At 45.4% G+C, this 25,701-nt stretch overlaps 1 protein-coding gene across 2 annotated transcripts in view; it reads right to left on the bottom strand.

The window, feature by feature from the left end:
- Positions 1-25,701, bottom strand: part of LOC115106182 (nuclear factor of activated T-cells, cytoplasmic 1-like) — a 77,830-nt gene that overhangs the window by 3,641 nt on the left and 48,488 nt on the right. For both annotated transcript variants that reach the window (XM_029628749.2, XM_029628758.2), the window contains exon 9: positions 18,969-19,628. In XM_029628749.2, the coding sequence (XP_029484609.1) occupies positions 18,969-19,628 (660 nt within the window). The remainder of the gene's footprint in view (positions 1-18,968; positions 19,629-25,701) is intronic.

The raw sequence follows: 25,701 nt of genomic DNA, 5'->3' as shown, positions 1-25,701 counted from the left end.
ATAAGCGTTTCTCATTGGACGAGTAAAGGTAGTCCCTCCCGATTTCAGGCAGTTTTCTTCCATTTGGTTCCTGATGGACATGACAAAGTGCTGTACCCTAGCCCACCCTGCCTAGTCCTTAAGGAGAAACACATTCTTCTGAGGTGAAGAAAGAACGGAAAAGGGGTCAGAGGTCGGCCTAGGTCCTCTCACTGCATTCGTCTTCCGTGACGCAACACTAACCCAGATGAGAGTGCTTCACTCACTTCACTCCCCCCATCCACCTCACTCTCTCCCATATGAAGGAGATAAGCACAAAAACCCAGTAAAATGTTGCTATAAATCAAGGCAGTTCAAGGTATTGCACAACCTTGTGAGTTAGTGCAAGTCTGCAATGTCTCCTCATAGACGGAGTAAGACCCTACCAAATATGCCCAACTGACAAAACAAGACCAACGATCACACTTCATGCACATGATAATGTGAATCGTCGTTAGATAGGCAGTCAGTATCAAATGCAGTTATATTATATAAAGTCCTATTAATTTAGGTTACGATAATATTATCGCAATATTATTGCAACCACTACAGACGTTAATGTGTGACTCTCCTTGGATCAAACTTTGATTGATGAGAACACTCTAGTATTGTCATGTAAATCCAACCTGTTTGACCAGCTTCTACACAGCATTGGAAACTTTTTAGGTTCCTGTTTCTGATGCATGGAAAGCTATAAGTGGGAGAAGTCCTTTGTTGAATCGACAGAAAGAGTGGAAAATTCAACGGAACATATTCCACTCATGCAAAACAACACAATCCGCGCCAGATAAATAATAGCATCATACTTTATGAGCTCAAGTGCCTCTAATCACATCCAACCCACAGCCATAGCTGTCAGCCTGTTTAACAGCTCATTTTGGAAGGTGTGAGAGTGACAGAGGGTGAATCTCAATTGGGATCCTTGATTTCTCACCTCCTCTCTCCTCGCCTCCTTAAGAGGGGAGGATCATTTGATTTTCTCCTACAATCTGTGCGGTTACATGCACACAATCATATGATGATTGTGCATGGTCAGGGGAATATAATAGTTTGTTTAAAACGTTTACACATTTTGCAAGAACAACGATTTCCCTAATAACCCTGTTGATATGGACACATCTGAATTTCGGCTACCTAATGAACCTTTATACGGCAGAGAAGCCTTTTTGATTCTGAGTTCGGACATATAAAGTTTGTATGTAGAAAATGTACTTTCGGTTTCTCCAAGCTCACTTCACTCGCGCGTAAGAGGGAGGCTTGAGCTACTGATGCTGGCACTTGCAGATCAAATAAACGGGTTGGAACTCCAATGAGGCTGTTTCCATGTCCCGATAATTTCGAAAGATTACTCAGAAGACCAGGTGTTTCATAATCGGCGTATGCTTACTTCGATGTTGACCGTAAGCTGCTTATAAGCAAAGTGTTTAAACGACTATTACCATAATCGATTTTAGAATCAAATGATTACTGTGCATGTAAATGTACTCAGTGTTTGGAGAAGGAGAGGAGGTAGTATGGAAATATAGTGTGTCAATGAAGCAGCCATTGCTCCTACCCACCTCAATAATTATCCTGCCGCAGTACCTTCTATGTGTTTGTGCGGTGGGGAGTACACGTCGAACCATGTTTCTAAGGACGGACGGACAACAGATGGATGTATCTCTGGGATTGGCTTGGGTTGGGCTCTCTAATCTCTCTGCTACAGTACATCAGGGAAAGAAGCAGCTTTCCCTCCGGGGCGTGGCCCTACTGAACAAGTGTATAGAGAGAGCTCTCCAAGGTACTCTCTCTGTCGGCATAAACAGTCATTAAAAAGACTTCCCTCATCTCAGGGAGGAGCTACCAGGCACCTCTGAAAGGGCCCAAAGTGCACAGCAGAGGGACTGCAATGCCATGTAATTAAATTTCAAGCTTTGAATAAACCATGTTTGTCAGTTGTTCATGAAATTAGAACACAGAAGCAAGTGAACCGTGAGGTTTGGATTACAGGCTGCTGTTAGGTTAAGCTACTGTAACGTGCCTGAAATGGACGCCAAAGGCAGTAGGCACCCAAAAGGTTAAACGTTCAATTCTGATAAAGACTGATCCGAGACCAACGGCAAAGTCCATCAGAGCAGCAGTGGAGCAATTTGGCCCTGTTTTGATTGAGTTATTCAGGCAAAAGCATTAAGACTTCATTTGGGCGAGGAGAACGCGCCACCCGAGCTCCCCCAGCCGAACCTGACCCGCGCGGGGGATTGAGTTAGCCGAGGTTAGCGGAGAGCGTTGGCGTCGGGGTTCGATAACATCCAGGCTTCCTCTGAGAACAGAGGATAGCCATGTGGTTAGAGGAGACGGAGAGGAGAGCCTCCCGGGCCGCAAAAACACTCGGTGGTCCCTGCAAGCGTAACCCGATTCCCCCTTTACCCAATCAACGACTGGCAAGGACCTGGCAGCAGCGCTGACTTCACTTCACCTTCTTCCTGTTCAACTTTCTAAACATACCCTTTGAACTCTGAATTGTAAGCGCTGTAAGAGAGGCATCCTGCTTGGGAGTTTCTATTCTCTCTGGCTGCTCATGAAGAAAGGCATAGCTCACTTCCTGAAACACTTTCACAGGGTGGATAAACTACATCAACTCCAGTTGTGTTAGGGTTAGAGGCCTCGGTGCCGTACGTAGGGGTACTCTTCATATGCTTACACTTCCCCGGGCCCTCTCGTGACCCATCGTGCCTTGTGAGAAAGACAAGCACCGCTTCCACCTATTGTGTTCTGGCTCCCTACTGCATATGAAGAAGCTGCTCTGAATCGTAATGGTCATTCATATAAACATTCTGAATATAAACATGGACACACACCCGCATGCAGGCCCACAAGACAGCGTCCGTGAATGCACGCACACAGGCACGCAGAGATGCAGACAGACGCACACAGGCACGCACAGAGGAGCACGCAGAGATGCAGACAGACGCACACAGGCACGCACAGAGGAGCACGCAGGCAGACACACACATGCAAACGATGCCATGAAAATTCATATGATTTAGGAGCAATAACGTAATGCAACAAAACTATGCATTACCCATCTCTATTTCAAAATACTGTAATTAGGCAGAAGAGGGGCGCACAGCCATTAGGATATCCACCAAAATAAATGCTAAACCTCGTTTGACCTGAATGTGTACGTGAAATTGATTTGGTGAGGAAGCTGAACTGGAGTTTGAAGCTGCTAAAGAGAGACAATTGAATTTCCTGCTACATATTACTTTTGTTTCCCCACAAATATCAAATCTGCTCTCGGGTTTCAGCAGAAACGCTTCATTGACAATTTGCAGCCTCCCACGCATGTCTGCAACAGCTAGAGGGAGAGGCTGGATGCACGTCACTCACTCCTCTTCTCATAAGGATCTGTCAGAACCAGTGTTGTGAAGGGGGGGGTGAAAGGGTCAGGGCATGCAGACAGGCACACACATACGCACGCACGCGCGCACGCACGCACGCACGCACGCGGTACACACACAGAACCTATGCATGCACGCAGACACACACAGACAGACAGACAGACAGACACGTGCACTCCTATAGATAAACGCAGTTGGACACAGAGAAATGACACTAAGCTAATTCGTCTCAGACTAGCAGGTAGACAACAGAGACTGATACCCTGGGAAGCCCTGTGGGTGTAATGATGTGATTATATGTGCAGATGTGGATATATCATCCCCACAACTCTGCGGATGTGTGAAGCCTGCCTTTCCCCATGTGGAAGCACTCAGCCTCACAACTGACCGGAGGAGACGAAAGAAAAAGTTAAAGTGTGTGGAAGAGAGAGTTGAGAGAGGCGCGGGGGGGTAGCTGGAGTCGACTCTGAGGGTCTCTGCTCGAGTTTTACAACCCTTCCGGCAGCAGCTGGGCAGCTGCGCAGACGTTGCTGTGTGCCCTGGGCCAATCCGCTTTCTTCACTGCCAAGGTGCAGACCAATGGTAAGGGGGGAGGAGAGAAGGGGTGGTAATGGTTAACAGAGGCTGAGGCCACGCTGGCGGATATAGGGAGAGCGGGAGTCCTTGGATCTCCAAGAATACTTTCCTCTGATGGCTGCTACTGCTTGCTGGACCTCTGAGTATTGCTCCACGGAGAACAACTTTGAAAAATGGCAAAGCCATTTGTTTCTTAATACCACGTGGAGCGGTGGAGAGCAGGGAGATAACGTGAGATAAAGTGAAGTGCTGCTCTCATCTCATCTCCACCTGTGTCTTCCTACGTGAGTCTCTGATGTGCTCCTCATCTCAGACAGCTTGCTTCCTTGGTCTCCGAAGTCAGATGAAGCCCCGCTCGTTGCCAGGCTAAACGAGTGGACCCCTAGAGAGCTAGCGAGCGCCTTCTCTGTGCTCAGCCCAGGCAGTAGCCAGAGGGCTGCAACTGCCGCATCACAGACCGAAACAGGCTGAAAAAACAATAGCCAGCCACCACAAAATTGGACAGCCAATCTAAACACAACAGATTTTTCACTGAAAACCACCGACACTGATTTGCTTGTTTTGGCAAGGCACTTTCTCTTTGATCTTCTATGGTGTGTCGCTACTGCTGCCTCCCCTCCCTATCTTACTTCTCTGTGAGATGCCGCCGCCACCACCCGTTCCTCTCCTCCTCTCACTTCCTCTAAGGCCCTGGGGGCGGTGGGTGTGTTCGGCGGGGCCCGTCTCCGGGGACGAGGCCGGGGAGGTGTTTACATGGTTAGGGCCGCTCTCCTGTGAGCTCATCATTGATGGACTGAAATAAGTCACTTGATTGCCTTCGCTGTGTCCTCTCCCAGTTTCTCTGCTACTAACAGTACAAAGTAAAGCAGTGGTACCAAGATTTCCTGATATATTTGGTAATAAAAGTAAACAGGGGTTCGTCCCGTTCTGCATGCTATAGCAATGCGATATGTGTTTCTTCATGTTTAAAGCCACAACGACTAAAAGTATCCGAGTGAGAAAGTGAGTGAAACACACGTCTGCATGGTGGACATATGAAAGGAGACAGATTTAAAAACGTTCAGCATGCCTCATTTGACTAAAAGTTTCATGCTAAAATAACGATGGCCGTCGGATATGGCCGGTCTGATTGATAGTGAATTGGAAAGGCATGAGGCAACAGTGGCTAATGCACATGGATAGAGATCTCACTTCTCACTTATGGCGGAAAAGCATGGCCATATTGAAGCGATCATACTGTGCTAGATCACAACCATCTGAGTGAGGATTTGGCCGTACACCTGCACATAATGGGATTTATGACATCAGTGTTTGTATTCTGCCTCTTTAAATCACCTGTTCCCTGTCAGTTGTAATGTGGGATTTCAGAATCCACGTTTTATCTAGAAAACCACATTCCCTGCATCCAAAAAGGCTTACCTTAAGTGCACGTTTTATTAGCCCCTATCTATCACAGACATAAGGCTTAGAGAGGTACCTCGTCGTTTGAGTGTGCGTGTGTGTGTGGAGAGCCTGGCGCTTGGCCTTGGACTGGACCGTTGCTCTTTCCATCCCGGTGAAGAGGTATGAGCTACTGTTCTTCGCCATCTCTTTCATGCATTATGAAAGGGAGCCCTTGAACTTGACAACATTCTCCTGGAGCACCCATCCCAATGCCAGCAGGGATATGGTCTCAATCTGCCTCGCAATATTGGATATACTGTGAAGACCTTGCCATGAGGAACTTCCAGGAGTCACGGCACATCACAGCGCAGCACTAAAACTCAGGATGGACACTAAATCCACAAAAGGCTCAAGCAGTGCAGAGAAACGTCTCTGGTCTCCAACACTCCCGCTGAGATCTCGCGGCTGACCTACAGGGCCAGACTTATATTTACTGTAAGTGCTCAGATCTGATTTACTCTCATTCCACTGACCTGGAATCTGCTCTGAGTCTGCACGGTTTGAAATCTTCTCCCACCTGCTCTGATTGGTAGACTGAGAGGTAAAAGGGTCAACTCGTGGACTTACTTACCTGGGCTAGGGTTAAAGTGAAGGGTTGGCTTGGCAAGTCCTCTCCTCATGCCAACCGCTTTTAATTTACCTGTGCAGACAGACAACCTTCCTACATCTGGAGGTCCTGATCCATCCAGCCATCCTAGATAATATAACATCGATATGGATCCCAGGATATCTGTTCCAACTTCTTCCTACACACATCATAGCAACCCACATGCGCCCATATGCAAACTAACACACACAGACAGACACACACACACGAACGCACGCACGCACACACACACACACACACAAACAAAAACCTATCTGAGCCGTCACTGGTAAATCCTAGCTGGCGGTTTCACCTGATTATGGCCATGCAATTTCATCACCTGTAGATTTAATGCTTGACATCGCTCGGGGAGTTTGGCCACATGAACGTCTTAGCAGAGAGGGAGTCCTGCTCTTTTTGTCCTAAATACAGTCAATCTTGCTGACTCAATTAAAACATATGTGACATCTCCGCTCACTTGGAGCATTTAACAACTGACCTTATCTGACGCGAGGAGCGTGCGAGCAGGTTTGACATGAGCGATTTATAATACCTAACAGAGGGAATCTCAATTTACCCATCTAAAGAAAGATAAAGTAACATTTTAAAGAGCGCAGCTTTGCCATCTCATATCACCTCCTAGTTTTAAACTGGACTCCCCCAGACTAGCTCTTAGACACTGAACGCTCACCGCTTCTGAAGGATCCTTAAAAGCAAACTCATTCAACCTCAGCGTGGTCATTCTCTGCCCTACAGGTGCTCAGTGGGAAAATGAGAAAAAGAGAGAGAAATACACTCCTCCACTCTGAGTCGTGTTTTTATTTCTTAGACTTCTAAGATAACGAGCAAGTATGTTCTGTCTGCGTGTGAAGTAAAGGGGCACCGGGAGAAACTGCCAGGGAATCTAACCGGAGATTGCGTGCTTCTTGCTTCACGTTCACATTTTCCCCTCTCACTCTCAGTATGTCTGTTCGCCTCTTCTTCACAACTAAGTTTTCTCTGGTCGACAAGCTTCCTGTGAGTCTGCCCTGTGTGTTTCTGACTGAATATCCCTGGATCTAAATAGGTGTTGAGGGTGCCTGCAACCCCCCCCAATAGGGCAGCTTCTGCCCTATTGCTTCCTATCTCTCTCAAAATATATATATATATATAAATATACTTGTATGTTGAAGTGAGGTCTGTGCGTTACAGTCATGCGTGCGTACAGTATATTACTCTCTCTCTCTCTCTCCCTCTCCCTCTCTGTCTCGCTGTCTCTCTCTCTGTCCCTCTCTTTCTCTGTCTCTCTCTCTCTACCTCTCTCTCTCTGTCTCACTCTGTCTGTCTCTCTCTGTCTCTTTCTCTGTCTACAATTCTCATTTCACAAGGAGAATATATGCTCCAAAGTAGAAAATATCTCCCGTGATGCTGATGCTAAAACTTGACATGATTACAGAAAGAACTACAGAAGAAATCGATAAATAACTGCACGATTATAAATGTGTATACGAGAAAACTCCTTTCCTCTCTGTTGAAACATCTGTGTAGAGGATGATTTGTGTAACGGCCGGCACCATTGAAACCGGGGGTGATGTGCTGTTAGTATATAGGCCAGTGTCAGAAGCTCCTGGGGGACTATTCGTTCTTCCCCAGTCTCTCTCTCCTCTCTGTCTCCATCTCTCTCTCTCCACATCTCTCTCTCCCCATCTCTCTCTCCACATCTCTCTCTCCCCATCTCTCTCTCTCTCTCCACATCTCTCTCTCTCTCTCTCTCCACATCTCTCTCTCTCTCTCTCCCCCATCTCTCTCTCTCCACATCCCTCCCTCCCTCTCTCTCTCTCTCTCGCTCTATCTCTCTCTCTCTCTCTATCTCTCTCTCTCTATCTCTCTCTCCACATCTCTCAATTCAATTCAATTCAATTCGCTTTATGGGCATGACATAACAATGTACATATTGCCAAAGCTTATTTTGGATATTTACAATATAAAAAAAACATATATAAAATGAGAATCAAAATTGTCAACGGGACAACAGTAACAACAATAACCAAGGGTCAAAATAACCATACATTCAACAATATCAATAAGCATACAGTAGAGGACATGTGCAGGTTGATTGGTCTGTCTGACTATGTCCCTCAACTTTTGGCAGGCAGCAATGTAGTGTGCTGCCAACCCACAGCTCTCTGCGTCCTCCCCACACGTAGCCTATCCTCATGAGAGAGGTCTTTGATACCTTGAATAAGGGTTTCAAATTTGGGAAAATGACACTCTCTAATTGTTTTATATTTTTTACATTTTGTCAGGAAATGCAACTCCATCTCAGGCTCTGCTGCTGTGCAGTGGTTGCACAGCCTTTCCTCTACAGGGAAACAGGTTTTCCTGTGTCTACCCTTCTCAATGGCAAGGCTGTGCTCACTGAGCCTGTACTTTGTCAAGGTTTTTCTTTTGCTTTGTGCTTGTGTTTGTGTTTCCCAATAAGCAATATAGTTTTGTTTTGACTGTGTTGTAATTTGGTTTATCCTGATTGATTGGGTGTTCTGGTCCTGAGGTTTCTGTGTGTTAGTAGAACAGGTTTGTGAGCCCCAGGATCAGCTGGAGGAGGGGACTCTTTTCTTTGCTCAGCTCTTGGCATTGCAGGGCTTGGTAATGATTTGAACTTAATTGCTATTTTTAGAGTTGTTATTATTAGTGGATATTGGCCTAATTCTGCCCTGCATGCATTGTTTGTAGTTTTCCTCTGGACATGTAGGAGAATCTTACAGATCTCTGCATGCAGGGTTTCAATTGGGTGTTTGTCCCATTTGATGAAATCTTGTTTTGCGAGTGGACTCCACACCTCGCTGCCATAAAGTGCAATTGGTTCAATGACATATTCAATTAGATTTAGCCAAATTTGAATAGGTATTTCAAATTGAATTTGTTTTTTAATGGCATAGAATGCCCTGCGTGCTTTCTCTCTCAGCTCATTCACTGCCTCATTAAGGTGTCCAGTTGAGCTTATTTTTAAACCTAAGTAATTGTAGTGTGTACAGTACTCTATATATGTTGTACCAATTGAGAACTTTGGTCTAATTCCCTGAGATCTGGATCTTCTCTGGAAAATCATTATTTTAGTCTTGGGCCCAGGTCTGGCAGTACTGCTCTAGCAGGTCTCTCTCTCTCTCTCTTTTCTCTCTCTCTCTCTCTCCCTCTACATCTCTCTCTCTCTCCCCATCTACATCTCTCTCTCTCTCATCTACATATCTCTCTCCCTCTCTCTCTCTACATCTCTCTCCGCCCCATCTACATCTCTCTCTCCCCACATCTCTCTCTCTCTCCCCATCTACATCTCTCTCTCTCTCTCTCTCTACATCTCTCTCTCTCTCCCCATCTACATCTCTCTCTCTCCCCCCATATACATCTCTCTCTCTCTCTCTCTCTCTACATCTCTCTCTCTCCCCATCTATATCTCTCTCTCTCTCTCCCCATCTACATCTCTCTCTCTCCCCATCTACATCTCTCTCTCCCCATCTACATATCTCTCTCTCTCTCCCCATCTACATCTCTCTCTCTCCCCATCTACATCTCTCTCTCTCTCCCCATCTACATCTATCTCTCTCTCCCTCTCTCTCTCTCCATCCCCACATCTCTGACCAAATACTTATTTTCCACCATAATTTGCAAATAAATTCATTAAAAATCCTACAATGTGATTTTCTGGATTTTTTTTCTCATTTTGTCTGTCATAGTTGAAGTGTACCTATGATGAAAATTACAGGCCTCTCTCATATTTTTAAGTGGGAGAACTTGCCCAATTGGTGGCTGACTAAATACTTTTTTGCCCCACTGTACATCTCTCTCTCTCTCCCCATCTTACATCTCTCTCTCTCTCCCCATCTACATCTCTCTCTCTCCCCATCTACAAATCTCTCTCTCTCTCTCTCTCTCTCTCTCTACATCTCTCTCTCTCTCCATCTACATCTCTCTCTCTCCCCATCTACGTCTATCTCTCTCTCTCCCCATCTACATATCTTTCTCCCTCTCTCTTTCTCTTTCTCTCTCTACATCTTTCTCTCTCACTCTCTCCCCGCATCTCTCTCCCCATATCTCTCTCTCATCTACATCTCTCTCCCCATATCTCTCTCTCATCTACATCTCTCTCCCCATATCTCTCTCTCATCTACATCTCTCTCCCCATATCTCTCTCTCATCTACATCTCTCTCTCTCATCTACATCTCTCTCATCTACATCTCTCTCCCCATATCTCTCTCTCATCTACATCTCTCTCCCCATATCTCTCTCTCATCTACATCTCTCTCCCCATATCTCTCTCTCATCTACATCTCTCTCCCCATATCTCTCTCTCTCTCTCTCTCTCTCTCCCCATCTACATCTCTCTCTCTCTCTCCCTCTCTCTCTCTCTCTCTCTCATCTCTCTCTCTCTCCATCTACATCTCTCTCTCCCCCATCTCTCTCTCTCTCCCCCCATATACATTTCTCTCTCTCTCTCTCTCTCTCTCTACATCTCTCTCTCTCCCCACGTCTCTCTCTCTCTCCCCATCTCTCTCTCTCTCTCCCAATCTACATCTCTCTCTCTCTCTCCCCATATACATCTCTCTCTCTCCCCATCTACATCTCTCTCTCTCTCCCCATTTACATCTCTCTCTCGTTCTCTCTACATATCTCTCTCTCTCCATCTCCATCTCCATCTCCATCTCTCTCTTTCTCCCCATCTACGTCTATCTCTCTCTCTCCCCATCTACATATCTTTCTCCCTCTCTCTTTCTCTTTCTCTCTCTACATCTTTCTCTCTCACTCTCTCCCCGCATCTCTCTCTCATCTACATCTCTCTCCCCATATACATCTCTCTCTCTCTCTCTCTCTCTCCCCATATACATCTCTCTCTCTCCCCATCTACATCTCTCTCTCTCTCTCTACATCTCTCTCTCTCCCCAACTCTCTCTCTCTCCCCATCTACATCTCTCTCTCTCTCTACATCTCTCTCCCTCTCTCTCCCCACGTCTCTCTCTCTCTCTCTCCCCCATCTACATCTCTCTCTCTCTCCCTCCCTCTCTCTCTCTCTCTCTCTACATCTCTCTCTCTCTCCATCTACATCTCTCTCTCCCCCCCATCTCTCTCTCTCTCTCCCCCATATACATTTCTCTCTCTCTCTCTCTCTCTCTCTCTCTCCTCTCTCTCTCTCTCTCTCTCTCTCTCTCTCCCCACGTCTCCTCTCTCTCCCCATTTACATCTCTCTCTCTCCCCCATCTACATCTCTCTCTCCCCCCATCTACATCTCTCTCTCTCTCTCTCTCTCTCTCTCTCTCCCCCATATACATCTCTCTCTCTCCCCATCTACATCTCTCTCTCTCTCTCTCTACATCTCTCTCTCTCTCCCCACGTCTCTCTCTCTCTACATCTCTCTCTCTCCCCATATATCTCTCTCTGTCCCCATCTACATCTCTCTCTCACCACGTCTCTCTCTCTCTCCCCATTTACATCTCTCTCTCTCCCCATCTCTCCCTCTCTCTCCCCATCTACATCTCTCTCTCTCCATCTACATCTCTCTCTCTAGATCTCTCTCTCTCCCCCACGTCTCTCTCTCTCCATCTACATCTCTCTCTCTCTTTCCCCATCTACATATCTCTCTCTCTCCATCTACCCCTCTCTCTCTCTCCATCTACATCTCTCTCTCTCTCTCTCCATCTCTCTCTCTCTCTCCCCCCTTTCTCTCCCCCCTCTTTTCACTCCCTCCCCTCAGCCGAACACAGTGGAGATGGGGAGCTTGCCAAGAGCAGCAAACCCCACGTCATTCTCTATCCTGCCTGGCTGGAACAGCCCTCTTCTGTTGACATCCGTCACTACAGGATACTATTTCACTGAGCTAATACATTTCAGATGGCGCCTATTATAAACGAGTCTGAAATGAGAGATCTGCTTCTGTTTACCGGTGCCACAGGTATTTACCTTCCCCAACAAACTAAAAACTAAAAACCCATATGAAGTGTGAGAGTGAGGACTTACAGTGTGGCAGTGGCAGACCCGCATTGTAAAGGGGGACTTAACACAGAAATCTGTGTTTGTCTGTCTGTGTGTGTGTATCTACGCGTGGGCGTAGATTGTGTGTTGTGTGTGTGTGCCAGCAGACAATCCCAGCAGAGAGAAAAGATTTACCATGTACCATTCAGAAGCCAATATGTTAGTGGTCTGGAGCAGAGGAAGCTACAATCATATCTAGTATAATGTCTTTGCCAGGCTACAGATAACCTCAACGGCTCACAGGCCAAAGGGGAGTCAAATGGGAGTCAATCAAATCCGTAGGAGAATAATATAGATCATCCTGTCAGTGTTGTAAACCACATGCACATCAATCATCTTTAGATGCTGTGGAGAGAATGCATGGGACTATGGGTCGCTGGGGTACCACCACCACCCCCACCACCTCACCCAGATGCATGGCCCATCCCAGGCCAAGCCACAGGCCTCTCTTTGGGGCTTGACCCGCTGCGAATCGCGTGGCTCCGTGGCTTCTGGATGTGTACTCTCGGAGCCTCGGAATGCAAGCCACAGAAACCAGCCATCTAAACGGCTGCGTCAGGAGAATCTGCATAAACACACATCACATGCCCGTCCAGGCAAGTACAAATGATAGAGTAATCAAAAGTCCTACCGACGCACACACACCCGCGCGCACCCGCACCGGCACACGCACACACACCTTACTTTCATTAGATCAATTAGGAGAAAGCACAGCAGGCCACAGTGTCAATTGGCCACTCTTCAAAGAACTGGAGTTTGTGATGCCATAGATTGGCTTCTACCTGAATCAGTTCACGTACTGTACCTAACCATGTGCGCACAGCATGGAATAATTAGACAACAATCAGACACTCTCACAGTAGCAAATCGTCTAGAAGCATTCCTGACATCTGAGCATTCTTTCATAAACACAAAACCCATTAAAAAGGAAATCTGGTCTCGCATCTAATTACATCAGGCCACTGACATGGAGAGACCCAATTTGTTTAGATATAGAGCTGCAGTTACGTGGTCGATGGATTCTTTCACAGTGACTGCGGATATTATGACGGAGCGGCTGAAAGCACAGCAGACTACTGCGGTTAAGCTACTGGGCCTGTAGGGACACATTTGAAAACACCCAGAGCCCAATGGAACTGAATAGGTTGACATTTCAAGAGAATTTATAGAACTTTTGTCTCTGGGGTTGCTCTTGGACAAAAGGGGTCCCTTAAATATAAACATTGCCCAGAAATGACCTAATTGGACAGAACGGGACACATATTCCCACACCCATGAGCAAAAGCATACATTGTTAGCTTAAACCTAAGGATTGGATGGTCTTCTTAGATACGAGATGGAGGAATGTTTTTTCACACGAATACAACAAAAATCATCTAACTTCCATATAGCGCGTTTCAAGTTAGAGTCTTCATACAGCTCATCCGAACCAATCACCTTCCTCGTGAGTTTACGACAAGGATACTGCAATTCAAAGCTCGATGGGGACAGCCTATCGTACGTCCGCCATTATATGTAACCACTTAAATGGGACTATTTCCCCTTTCCTCATGATCTTGGATCGGAGAGCCTATAACACGGTGCCATGTCATAATAGGGGGGAAACGTGTAGAAGGCAGCTGGTCCCGAACAGCAACCAGAGAGCTTCTCAAGCCTGGCCAAGAGGACCGAGATAAAAGCACACTGAGAGGAAACAGAACACAGTGCTAAAAGGTAGTCCAAGGTGCTTCACACACACACACACACACACACACACACACACACACACACGCACACACACGCACACACACGCACACACACGCACACACACGGTGCAAAGGTAACCTATTCCTCAAAGCGCGAAGGGGATCTCGCTATGACCATGAGATCATGGTCTATTCTGATTCCGGGGTTTCACCGAGTCTAGCATGCATTTATGATATTACAGAACTTCAAATAGTTACATTAAAAGTGTAAGGAGTGAAGAGATCTCTCTGAAGACTTTCCTTTAATCCTATTTCTAAGTCATTGCGTATCATTTCCTACTATATGCGTAAGTAATGTGACAAGCAAAGAAAGGATATTCATCGTGACTAATTGTACATTGGGCCAGTCGATGATAACAATAGTAAAATGAGAAAAATATTTGTTTAAAAGGCAGGGTACAAGACATGGTTTTGATTCCACTAGGAGAAACCTGCAGATGACACAATGTCCTAGTGGTCTTCATTGTCTCTCTAACCATCTTCTAAGCGCTCATTGGCTCTCAGAGACCTATCCATACGGCCTTGTACTCTTTTTTTCCTCCCATTATAAAACTTCCCAAAAGCCTACACCCTCCTTTATCCACCGTCAGTTCAAGGTCCTGCCAGGAAAACAAGATTCCTAACATGAAAAACGCAGCCATAATAGCAATATTAAAAAGTCCACATCCTCTCTGAAGCCATAAATAATAAACAAGCCACCCCCCTTCTATTATACCTGTCAATAACACGAAGCATACGCCATGGGGATAGGAGGTCGTGACACTGCACTTAACCAACAGAGAGTATTGGTCTTCAGCCTCTATTAGCCCAGGCTCCGCCCCCTCCCAGCAGAGCTGGGGGTCAAAGGGCGAGTGTGGTGAAAGCACAGGCTCTAACCGCTAACGGCTGACCGATGGTCTACCTTGACTCCTCGCACACACAGGCAGGCTCGCAGACACAGACACACACGTGCAAGCACGCACACGCACAGACACAGACACGCACACACACACGGGAGCAACTCAATAACAGCAGCTCAGAGATTCTATCCCATTAGACACCCCCCACCCCAACTGCAGCTTCTTTAATGAACCCCCTCACCCCCAACTCTGCGCCAGTCTCGCGACACACACTCCGATGTTAGAGACTCAGCATCTTTTCAGAGCGGTGCGGACACACTCTCAATCATCATTAGGGGTTTTGCAGAGTCCTGGGGTCTGGGCACCTTGCCAGGATGTGTAAAAGTTTCCATGAGAAAAGCTTGAGTTGCCGTTGGAGGGGAACGGTGGCGGACGGGGATCCTCAGAAATGTTAGAATTCTGTATTGTTGTTGGGGAATGGATAAAGGGAGAGAGAGATGGAGAGAGAGAGAGAGAGAGAGAGAGAGAGAGAGACAGAGACAGAGAGACAGAAAGAGAGAGAGAGAGAGAGAGGGAGGGAGGAAGACGACGTCTGTCTAGAAACCTGTTGCCACTGACGTCTGCCCTCATGCAACATCGGGTCTGTTCTCAGTTTCGATAAAAAAAAGGGTATTTCATTTCAATTGTAGAAAACTTGAGTTGAGGAGGAAACAACGAGTGGAAAGCTGACTCTGAAATATAAGGCAATCAGAATACACATGTCAAGTGTCAGAAATCAGCAGTGTACATTTGGTTGTGTTTTTCTCATGTGGGTGAATAAGGCCCCTCTGTATTCGGCTGTAACCAGATGGCAAGAGTCTGGCTGGCTGATTAGCGTTAGCCTTGTGCTAGTTCAGCTGTGCTTCATGATATCACCCATCACACCAGAAGCTAATGAGAGAAGACACACGGGCAAGCTCGCTGGATCCGTCAGATGTCCGAGCCCGGTATACTACGACTGCATTACACACACGCACGCGCGTGCGCACACACACACACACACACACACACACACACACACACACACACACACACACACACAGACAAACGCCGGCACAAAGAGGCCTTCATGAGCACCCTGGTTCGAGGACTGGGGGTGTGTAAATGTGGCTCAAAGCCTTCCGCTGTGTAAACAGCAGCCGAGTCTCGGATCAGAGCGGATATGTGAGTGCGTGTGACGGGAGGGGGTAACGATGTCACCGCAACTGCAGCTCGGACGTGTGACAAAACAGGGCGTCATCACAGCCCCCTTATTTTCTGAGTTAATTAGCCAGGCTAAAAAGGGACGCGTAAATAGACTGCCATCGATTGTTTTCATTGATGCCGTTTGCATGACATTGTAAACCCGCCCCGGATTAGAGAGAGCGAGGAGTCAACGTGAAAGGTCTTTTTTTTTACTTGAGAAACTTCTGTTTAAATGTAAACCGCACATTAAATATGTATATATTGGGTTTGGCATATGACAGTGGGCCTAAAACAATGCAATACCTCTAGCTTTTGAAAATTCACTTTAACATGCATTCCCCAGAATGAATTTTGCGTCCATCCCCCCTAAACATCAATCTATGGACATTGGTCGAGGTTAATTCGCTCACTCAACTCTCCAGGTTATCGTGAGCTAGACCCCTGCTGCAGCGAACCAATGGCAGCCGTAGGCCAGCAGTCCTAAATACATCCCCAGCACAAGCCAACTGATCATTCATCAACTTAAATACAATTGCAGCTCCTGGACATTACCCAAAAAGCCTTGGGGCACCCTTTCACAGACAGACGGTGCATAATGTCCTTCAGTTAGCTAGCCTCGGGGCTCCAATGCTCCATCACAGAAGTAGTGGATAAAGTGGTGCTAGCTGGGAGGGGGTTAGGGGGTTGAAGGGCAGTTAGAGGGGCTTATGTTCAACTTGTCATCCCCTCCCCCTCTAGATCTCCTACATATCTACCCCACACTGACAACAGAGCTCCTTGTTGTACAGTAGCTTAGCCTGTTGATAGGTTGAGTGTTTTCTCGGGGGCTGGGTTAGTTCGTGCGAGCCGAAGGCCAGTGAGAGACATTTCCTCTGGCCGAGGCCTGGGCGTGGGAGGTGCTCCACTCTGGGGAAGCTCAAGTGTCGTCCCGCTGCAGAGCTCAAATCACTGGCTCCAAACAGGTCAGGGTGGGACACTATGCTACGCGGCTAACGCTAAATCACCACCGCCCGCCCAACCGCCTGGTGAGGTCATCCCCTGCCGTCGCCCCTCTAATGGAGCAACTCGCTAACATACGATAATTAACGGACGGTAATGACTATGGAAAGGGAGCACGCCTCTCGCCGACTTCTCTAATTTATTTTTTATCCCAGGCTCATTTGAGGGGTCTGGAATGGTCCGGAATGGGGCCGGTGGACCTGACCGGTACAGCGTGCAGAGGCCTTTGGAGTATGCTGTTACCACCGCACACTTACCGGTACTCCAGGAGCACAGTTAGCCCACCACAGATGCTCATTCAAGACATTAGATGAGGCGAGATTGCAGCGCGCCAAGGTTTTACCAGGGACGCCTTGGTAGGCCTCTGCCAATCAATACGCATTCCTGTGAGTCTCTAATGCATCTGTAATCACAGGCCCAATAACACTTGGCCACTGGGTCCACAGATATGGGCACCGCTAAAGTGACAGTGGATGGGGTGGTGGAGCATGAAGACATGGTTACTACTTAAGGGTTATAACTTTAGCAGAGGGCAAATGTTGAATATTTCCATACGGTACAAATGATGGCGTAAAATGACCCCCTAACAACCTTTTACCTAGCGCAAAATAAAGCTTGAGTTTCACTCTCATTCGATTAATTCTCATACTCTGGCTCCTTTGCCTGCCATAACTGCTGAGAAGTTTGAAAAGGAATGAGACATGTACATGACAACGCTAATCGTAATTTAGCTCCAGTGTCCTCTTGTTTCAATGTACTGTAAGGGGAAATATGTCAGGAGCTGGTGCGGAGTCAGAAGATAAATGTTAGTTTGAAGTGACAAAGACTTGTAGAATGGCCTATTTGAGTGTTGTGCTTGTTTTTTTGAGGCAGACGTCCTCAGTTCTCGCTATTGTCTGTTTACGAGGTGAGGACTAACAGATTTGCTGACAACCACATTTCAACACTGCTACTAAACCCCTTGATCCCCATCACCCCTGTGCTCTGGAACACACACACACACACACACACACACGCTGTTTGTTATATTTGACCTTTATTTAACTAGGCAAGTCAGTTAAGAACAAATTCTTATTTTCAATGACGGCCTAGGACATTGGATTAACTGCCTTGTTCGGGGGAAGAACGACAGATTTTTACCTTGTCAGTTCGGGGATTCGATCTTGTTTACAGTAGGTGCACAGGAAGAGTGATTACAAAAGGTGCACAGGAAGAGTGATGTTCCCGAGTTGGGGACTCGCCTTGTGGGGACTGTTTGGATGCAGGGGGACTTTCTCTCTTCTGGCATACCGCCACGGATGCCGTGCACCGCACAATCAGAGCGTAACAACAATGTGATGAGCAACCCCGACAGGGCCATAACAGGCTGGGAGTGACCAGAGGGAGGAACGATTATGAGGAGAGGGGGGGGCACATGGAGAGTTAGTCTACATACAAACGCTGCGTTCCTCCATCCCCCTGGCATCCAGTGGAGCTCTGGTGACCCCCCAGCCTCCCCAGCCTCCCTCGATGACGTCATCTCCAACACTACACCCTCCGCAGGGAAAACATGGGAAAACAAAGTGCCTCCTGACATCCCTCGCAGCGAGGGGGGAAAAAGCGTTGCAGCTCAGGAAACCCCTACCCATTGTTTTGCTTCCTTCATTAGTCCTTGTGTCAACAGTCGGGGGCCGGCTCGCGCGCGCCACTGTTTTTGTTCTCTTGCTCCCTGCCTGACCTAGTTGCTTCTGATGTTTTGACAGGTTGTTTCGAAATCCCATCAAGGCCCAATTGACTGTTCAAATAACGGCGCTACTAACTCGGACAACATACACGGAGGTTGCGAAAACAAAATGAATCTGGAATGTCTAAAATTAACAAATCTGACGTCAACCCATGGTTAATAGCGCTGCAATTCGCCAGGAAAGAGGGAGATGCGGGGGAAAGGGTGTGGGTGGGTGTGGGGGTGTAGATAAGCAAAGGTGTAAAGTTAACGTAATGTGCACTGTAAATGGAACGTTCTAGAGAGAAACGAGAATCGTGTTTTTTTATGACCCTGTGTTTTCATGAGGAAAAACAACACCAATGTGATAATGACGATGATGATGTGATGTCACTAGCCGATAGAGAGCACTGATTGACAGGTTTAGGTAGATACACCTTGTTCTTGTGACTCACCATCGTCCAGGTACATCTGGTCCAGATCCTGGGGTTCCCGCTTGACGGTGACGGCTAGGGACGGGGGGCTGGCATCTACCGGCAGCAGGCTGGGAGGACTTATCCTGGCCTGGGTCTGGCTCTGTCCCTGGGTGGGGCTGTAAGGTGGTGCCTGGGCGAATGGGCTCTCTGCTGCCCCCCCTGGAGTGGAGGGGAGGGACCCAGGGGAGGTGGAGGGGCTGCTGTTGGGGTAGAGTGGGTGGTAGCCATGGGGACCGGGGCTACCAAGGTGATGCGGGCTGCTGCCCTGGGAGTGGAGCATGCCCAGCGGAGCTTGGTCAGGTGAGGAAGGGCAGACCAGTGGCGCTGGGCACTGCCCTTGCGTCTCCTGGATGGCGGACGCCAAGAGACCGTTGTGGGCGTGCGTAGGGCTGGTGGAGAGGCACTTGGGGTAAGCCACGGGGGACAGGTCGTGCAGTGTTGGGCTGGAACAGGGGGAGGAGGCGGGCATGCTGCCAATGCTGCCATGGCAAGGCGGGCAGGGAGGATAAACCCCGACCAGGCAGGTGTCAGCGTCCCCCACAGGTATGATAGGAGTGAGCCTGGGTTGGCCATGGTACGACTTGGAATGAGCCCCCAGAGGCTCATATTCATCATTCGGTTCTGTCTTTATTGTCGGGACTGGAAAAAGAGAGGGGGAGAAGAGAGAGAGAGAGAAGAGAGATTAGAAACGTGAGGTAGGTCCACGTGGCTGAATGAGCAACTGAGTGTATGAGTGAAGGAGTTGGTGTAGTGAGATGGATTGTGGGTAGGATACCCTCCAAAATCAAACAAACAACCGGCGATTAAAAGAGACTCTGTGTCATTGGCTGTGCCTCTCAAACGCCAGCTCAGAACCACCCCAAAAAAAGAAAAGAAAAAAGGAAAAAAATAGATGAGTCATCAGAGCAGAAAGCCACAGCTGGCTCTAATCATGAAACGGTGCTATTTTCTTTGGACTCTCCTTCAGCTCAGATATCCTATGAAAGAGTGCTTTAAAGCGGCTGGGCTGCTGCAGGAGCCCGGGACCCCTAGGCCTGCATGCTTCGAAAGCAATTGTTGCTCTCGGGACAAAAAGAGAGAAAGACAGAGAAAGACAGAGAGAGAGAGAGAGAGAGAGAGAGAGAGAGAGAGAGAGAGAGAGAAAAAAAAAAAGATGATTTGATTGGGGTGGTCCGTGCTCCTTAAGAGAGTATGGTATGCCTGCGGTTTCAGGAGCTCTGACTTCAGCTAATGCAGGAGGAGAGTGCTATGACCCCACTTGCTCATGCCGCCGTCTTCCAAATCACTCAGGGTGCATTTGGGAGATGTTTCCACCATTTCCTGATTAGTTTGGACTGACAGTCATCGCACACTAGGTTTCCTGGCTGTGCGATCAAGATCAGTTTTCATCTTTCGGAGGCTAACCATGACGTGTGCACTATTTATTGAATATTTTAACATATCCTCCAGTTGCACACACACACACCCACCCACACCCACCCACCCACCCACACACACACACACACACACACACACACACACACACACACACACACACACACACACACACACACACACACACACACACACACACACAAAGACCCAAACCCTAAGGAAAAGATGAAACAGCCCAGTTGATCTAAGAAAACCCTTCATAAACCCCCACATGCTCCGATTCTGCCACGAGTACTGTGACACAACTAGGCTTGAATTAAGACACCCAGATGAATAACAAAAAGCTTCTGAGTCACAATACATGCACTGTCTGTTGCTATTTCTGCACACAGTTAAATGTGTTAATGGGTGTGGTTAGTGTTTGATGCCAATCATAAGTGTTTTGGCAAAATCTGAATCACTCTAAATGTCTTCTGACACTCTATTCAATCTACTAAATGTCTTCTGACACTCTATTCAATCTACTAAATGTATTCTGACACTCTATTCAATTTACTAAATGTATTCTGACACTATTCAGCTTACTAAATGTCTTCTGACACTATTCAGAATACAAAATGTCTTCTGACACTCTATTCAGTCTACAAAATGTCTTCTGACACTCTATTCAGCCTACTAAATGTCTTCTAACACTATTCAGCCTACAAAATGTCTTCTGACACTCTATTCAGCTTACTAAATGTCTTCTGACACTATTCAGAATACAACATGTCTTCTGACACTCTATTCAGTCTACAAAATGTCTTCTGACACTCTATTAAGCCTACTAAATGTCTTCTGACACTCTATTCAGCCTACAACATGTCTTCTGACACTCTATTCAGCATACAAAATGTCTTCTGACACTCTATTCAGCCTACTAAATGTTTTCTGACACTCTATTCAGTCTACTAAATGTCTTCTGATACTCTATTCAGCATACAAAAAGTCTTCTGACACTCTATTCAGCCTACTAAATGTTTTCTGACACACTATTCAGTCTACTAAATGTCTTCGGACACTCTATTCAGCCTACAAAATGTCTTCTGACACTCTATTCAGTCTACAAAATGTCTTCTGACACTCTATTCAGCCTACTAAATGTTTTCTGACACTCTATTCAGTCTACTAAATGTCTTCTGACACTCTATTCAGCCTACTAAATGTTTTCTGACACTCTATTCAGCCTACTAAATGTTTTCTGACACTCTATTCAGTCTACTAAATGTCTTCGGACACTCTATTCAGCCTACAAAATGTCTTCTGATACTCTATTCAGTATACAAAAAGTCTTCTGACACTCTATTCAGCCTACTAAATGTATTCTAACACTATTCAGCCTACAAAATGTCTTCTGACACTCTATTCAGTCTACAAAATGTCTTCTGACACTCTATTCAGCCTACAAAATGTCTTCTGACACTCTATACAGCCTACAAAATGGCTTCTGACACTCTATTCAGCCAACTAAATGTCTTGTAACACTATTCAGCCTACAAAATGTCTTCTGACACTCTATTCAGCCTACTAAATATCTTCTGACACTCTATTCAATCTACTAAATGTATTCTGACACTCTATTCAATCTACTAAATGTATTCTGACACTATTCAGCTTACTAAATGTCTTCTGACACTATTCAGAATACAAAATGTCTTCTGACACTCTATTCAGTCTACTAAATGTCTTCTGACACTCTATTCAGCCTACTAAATGTCTTCTAACACTATTCAGCCTACAAAATGTCTTCTGACACTCTATTCAGCTTACTAAATGTCTTCTGACATTATTCAGAATACAACATGTCTTCTGACACTCTATTCAGTCTACAAAATGTCTTCTGACACTCTATTAAGCCTACTAAATGTCTTCTGACACTCTATTCAGCCTACAACATGTCTTCTGACACTCTATTCAGCATACAAAATGTCTTCTGACACTCTATTCAGCCTACTAAATGTTTTCTGACACTCTATTCAGCCTACAAAATGTCTTCTGACACTCTATTCAGCCTACAACATGTCTGCTGACACTCTATTCAGCATACAAAATGTCTTCTGACACTCTATTCAGCATACAAAATGTCTTCTGACACTCTATTCAGCCTACAAAATGTATTCTGATACTCTATTCAGGATACAAAATGTCTTCTGACACTATTCAGCCTACTAAATGTTTTCTGACACTCTATTCAGTCTACTAAATGTCTTCTGACACTCTATTCAGCCTACTAAATGTTTTCTGACACTCTATTCAGCCTACTAAATGTTTTCTGACACACTATTCAGTCTACTAAATGTCTTCGGACACTCTATTCAGCCTACAAAATGTCTTCTGACACTCTATTCAGTCTACAAAATGTCTTCTGACACTCTATTCAGCCTACTAAATGTTTTCTGACACTCTATTCAGTCTACTAAATGTCTTCTGACACTCTATTCAGCCTACTAAATGTTTTCTGACACTCTATTCAGCCTACTAAATGTTTTCTGACACACTATTCAGTCTACTAAATGTCTTCGGACACTCTATTCAGCCTACAAAATGTCTTCTGACACTCTATTCAGTCTACTAAATGTCTTCTGACACTCTATTCAGCCTACTAAATGTTTTCTGACACTCTATTCAGCCTACTAAATGTTTTCTGACACTCTATTCAGTCTACTAAATGTCTTCTGACACTCTATTCAGCATACAAAATGTCTTCTGACACTCTATTCAGCATACAAAATGTCTTCTGACACTATATTCAGCCTACTAAATGTTTTCTGACACTCTATTCAGCCTACAAAATGTCTTCTGACACTATTCAGCCTACAACATGTCTGCTGACACTCTATTCAGCATACAAAATGTCTTCTGACACTATTCAGCATACAAAATGACTTCTGACACTCTATTCAGCCTACAACATGTCTGCTGACACTCTATTCAGCATACAAAATGTCTTCGGACACTCTATTCAGCCTACAAAATGTATTCTGATACTCTATTCAGGATACAAAATGTCTTCTGACACTATTCAGCCTACTAAATGTCTTCGGACACTCTATTCAGCCTACAAAATGTCTTCTGACACTCTATTCAGTCTACAAAATGTCTTCTGACACTCTATTCAGCCTACAAAATGTCTTCTGACACTCTATCCAGTCTACTAAATGTTTTCTGACACTCTATTCAGTCTACTAAATGTCTTCTGACACTCTATTCAGTCTACTAAATGTCTTCTGACACTCTACTCAGCCTACAAAATGTCTTCTGACACTCTATTCAGCATACAAAATGACTTCTGACACTCTATTCAGTCTACTAAATGTCTTCTGACACTCTACTCAGCCTACAAAATGTCTTCTGACACTCTATTCAGCATACAAAATGACTTCTGACACTCTATTCAGCCTACAACATGTCTTCTGACACTATTCAGCATACAAAATGTCTTCGGACACTCTATTCAGCCTACAAAATGTATTCTGATACTCTATTCAGGATACAAAATGTCTTCTGACACTATTCAGCCTACTAAATGTTTTCTGACACTCTATTCAGTCTACTAAATGTCTTCTGACACTCTATTCAGCCTACTAAATGTTTTCTGACACTCTATTCAGCATACTAAATGTTTTCTGACACACTATTCAGTCTACTAAATGTCTTCGGACACTCTATTCAGCCTACAAAATGTCTTCTGACACTCTATTCAGTCTACAAAATGTCTTCTGACACTCTATTCAGCCTACTAAATGTTTTCTGACACTCTATTCAGTCTACTAAATGTCTTCTGACACTCTATTCAGCCTACTAAATGTTTTCTGACACTCTATTCAGCCTACTAAATGTTTTCTGACACTCTATTCAGTCTACTAAATGTCTTCGGACACTCTATTCAGCCTACAAAATGTCTTCTGATACTCTATTCAGCATACAAAAAGTCTTCTGACACTCTATTCAGCCTACTAAATGTATTCTAACACTATTCAGCCTACAAAATGTCTTCTGACACTCTATTCAGTCTACAAAATGTCTTCTGACACTCTATTCAGTCTACAAAATGTCTTCTGACACTCTATTCAGCCTACAAAATGTCTTCTGACACTCTATACAGCCTACAAAATGGCTTCTGACACTATTCAGCCAACTAAATGTCTTCTAACACTATTCAGCCTACAAAATGTCTTCTGACACTCTATTCAGCCTACTAAATATCTTCTTACACTCTATTCAACCTACTAAATGTCTTCTGACACTCTATTCAGTCTACTAAATGTCTTCTGACACTCTATTCAGCCTACTAAATGTCTTCTGACACTCTATACAGCCTACTAAATGTCTTCTGACACTCTATTCAGCCTACAAAATGTCTTCTGACACTCTATTCAGTCTACTAAATGTCTTCTGACACTCTATTCAGCCTACAAAATGTCTTCTGACACTCTATCCAGTCTACAAAATGTCTTCCGACACTCTATTCAGCCTACTAAATGTTTTCTGACACTCTATTCAGTCTACTAAATGTCTTCTGACACTCTATTCAGCCTACTAAATGTTTTCTGACACTCTATTCAGCCTACTAAATGTTTTCTGACACTCTATTCAGTCTACTAAATGTCTTCGGACACTCTATTCAGCCTACAAAATGTCTTCTGATACTCTATTCAGCATACAAAAAGTCTTCTGACACTCTATTCAGCCTACTAAATGTATTCTAACACTATTCAGCCTACAAAATGTCTTCTGACACTCTATTCAGTCTACAAAATGTCTTCTGACACTCTATTCAGTCTACAAAATGTCTTCTGACACTCTATTCAGCCTACAAAATGTCTTCTGACACTCTATACAGCCTACAAAATGGCTTCTGACACTATTCAGCCAACTAAATGTCTTCTAACACTATTCAGCCTACAAAATGTCTTCTGACACTCTATTCAGCCTACTAAATATCTTCTGACACTCTATTCAGCCTACTAAATGTCTTCTGACACTCTATTCAGTCTAATAAATGTCTTCTGACACTCTATTCAGCCTACAAAATGTCTTCTGACACTCTATTCAGTCTACTAAATGTCTTCTGACACTCTATTCAGCCTACTAAATGTCTTCTGACACTCTATACAGCCTACTAAATGTCTTCTGACACTATTCAGCCTACAAAATGTCTTCTGACACTCTATTCAGTCTACTAAATGTCTTCTGACACTCTATTCAGCCTACAAAATGTCTTCTGACACTCTATTCAGTCTACTAAATGTCTTCTGACACTCTATTCAGCCTACAAAATGTCTTCTGACACTCTATC

The sequence above is a fragment of the Oncorhynchus nerka genome, linkage group LG3 (assembly GCF_034236695.1).
Source record: "Oncorhynchus nerka isolate Pitt River linkage group LG3, Oner_Uvic_2.0, whole genome shotgun sequence".
NCBI classification, from domain to species: domain Eukaryota; kingdom Metazoa; phylum Chordata; class Actinopteri; order Salmoniformes; family Salmonidae; genus Oncorhynchus; species Oncorhynchus nerka.
The sequence above is the reverse complement of the archived record's forward strand: the minus strand, read 5'-3'. Positions and strand labels throughout refer to the sequence as shown.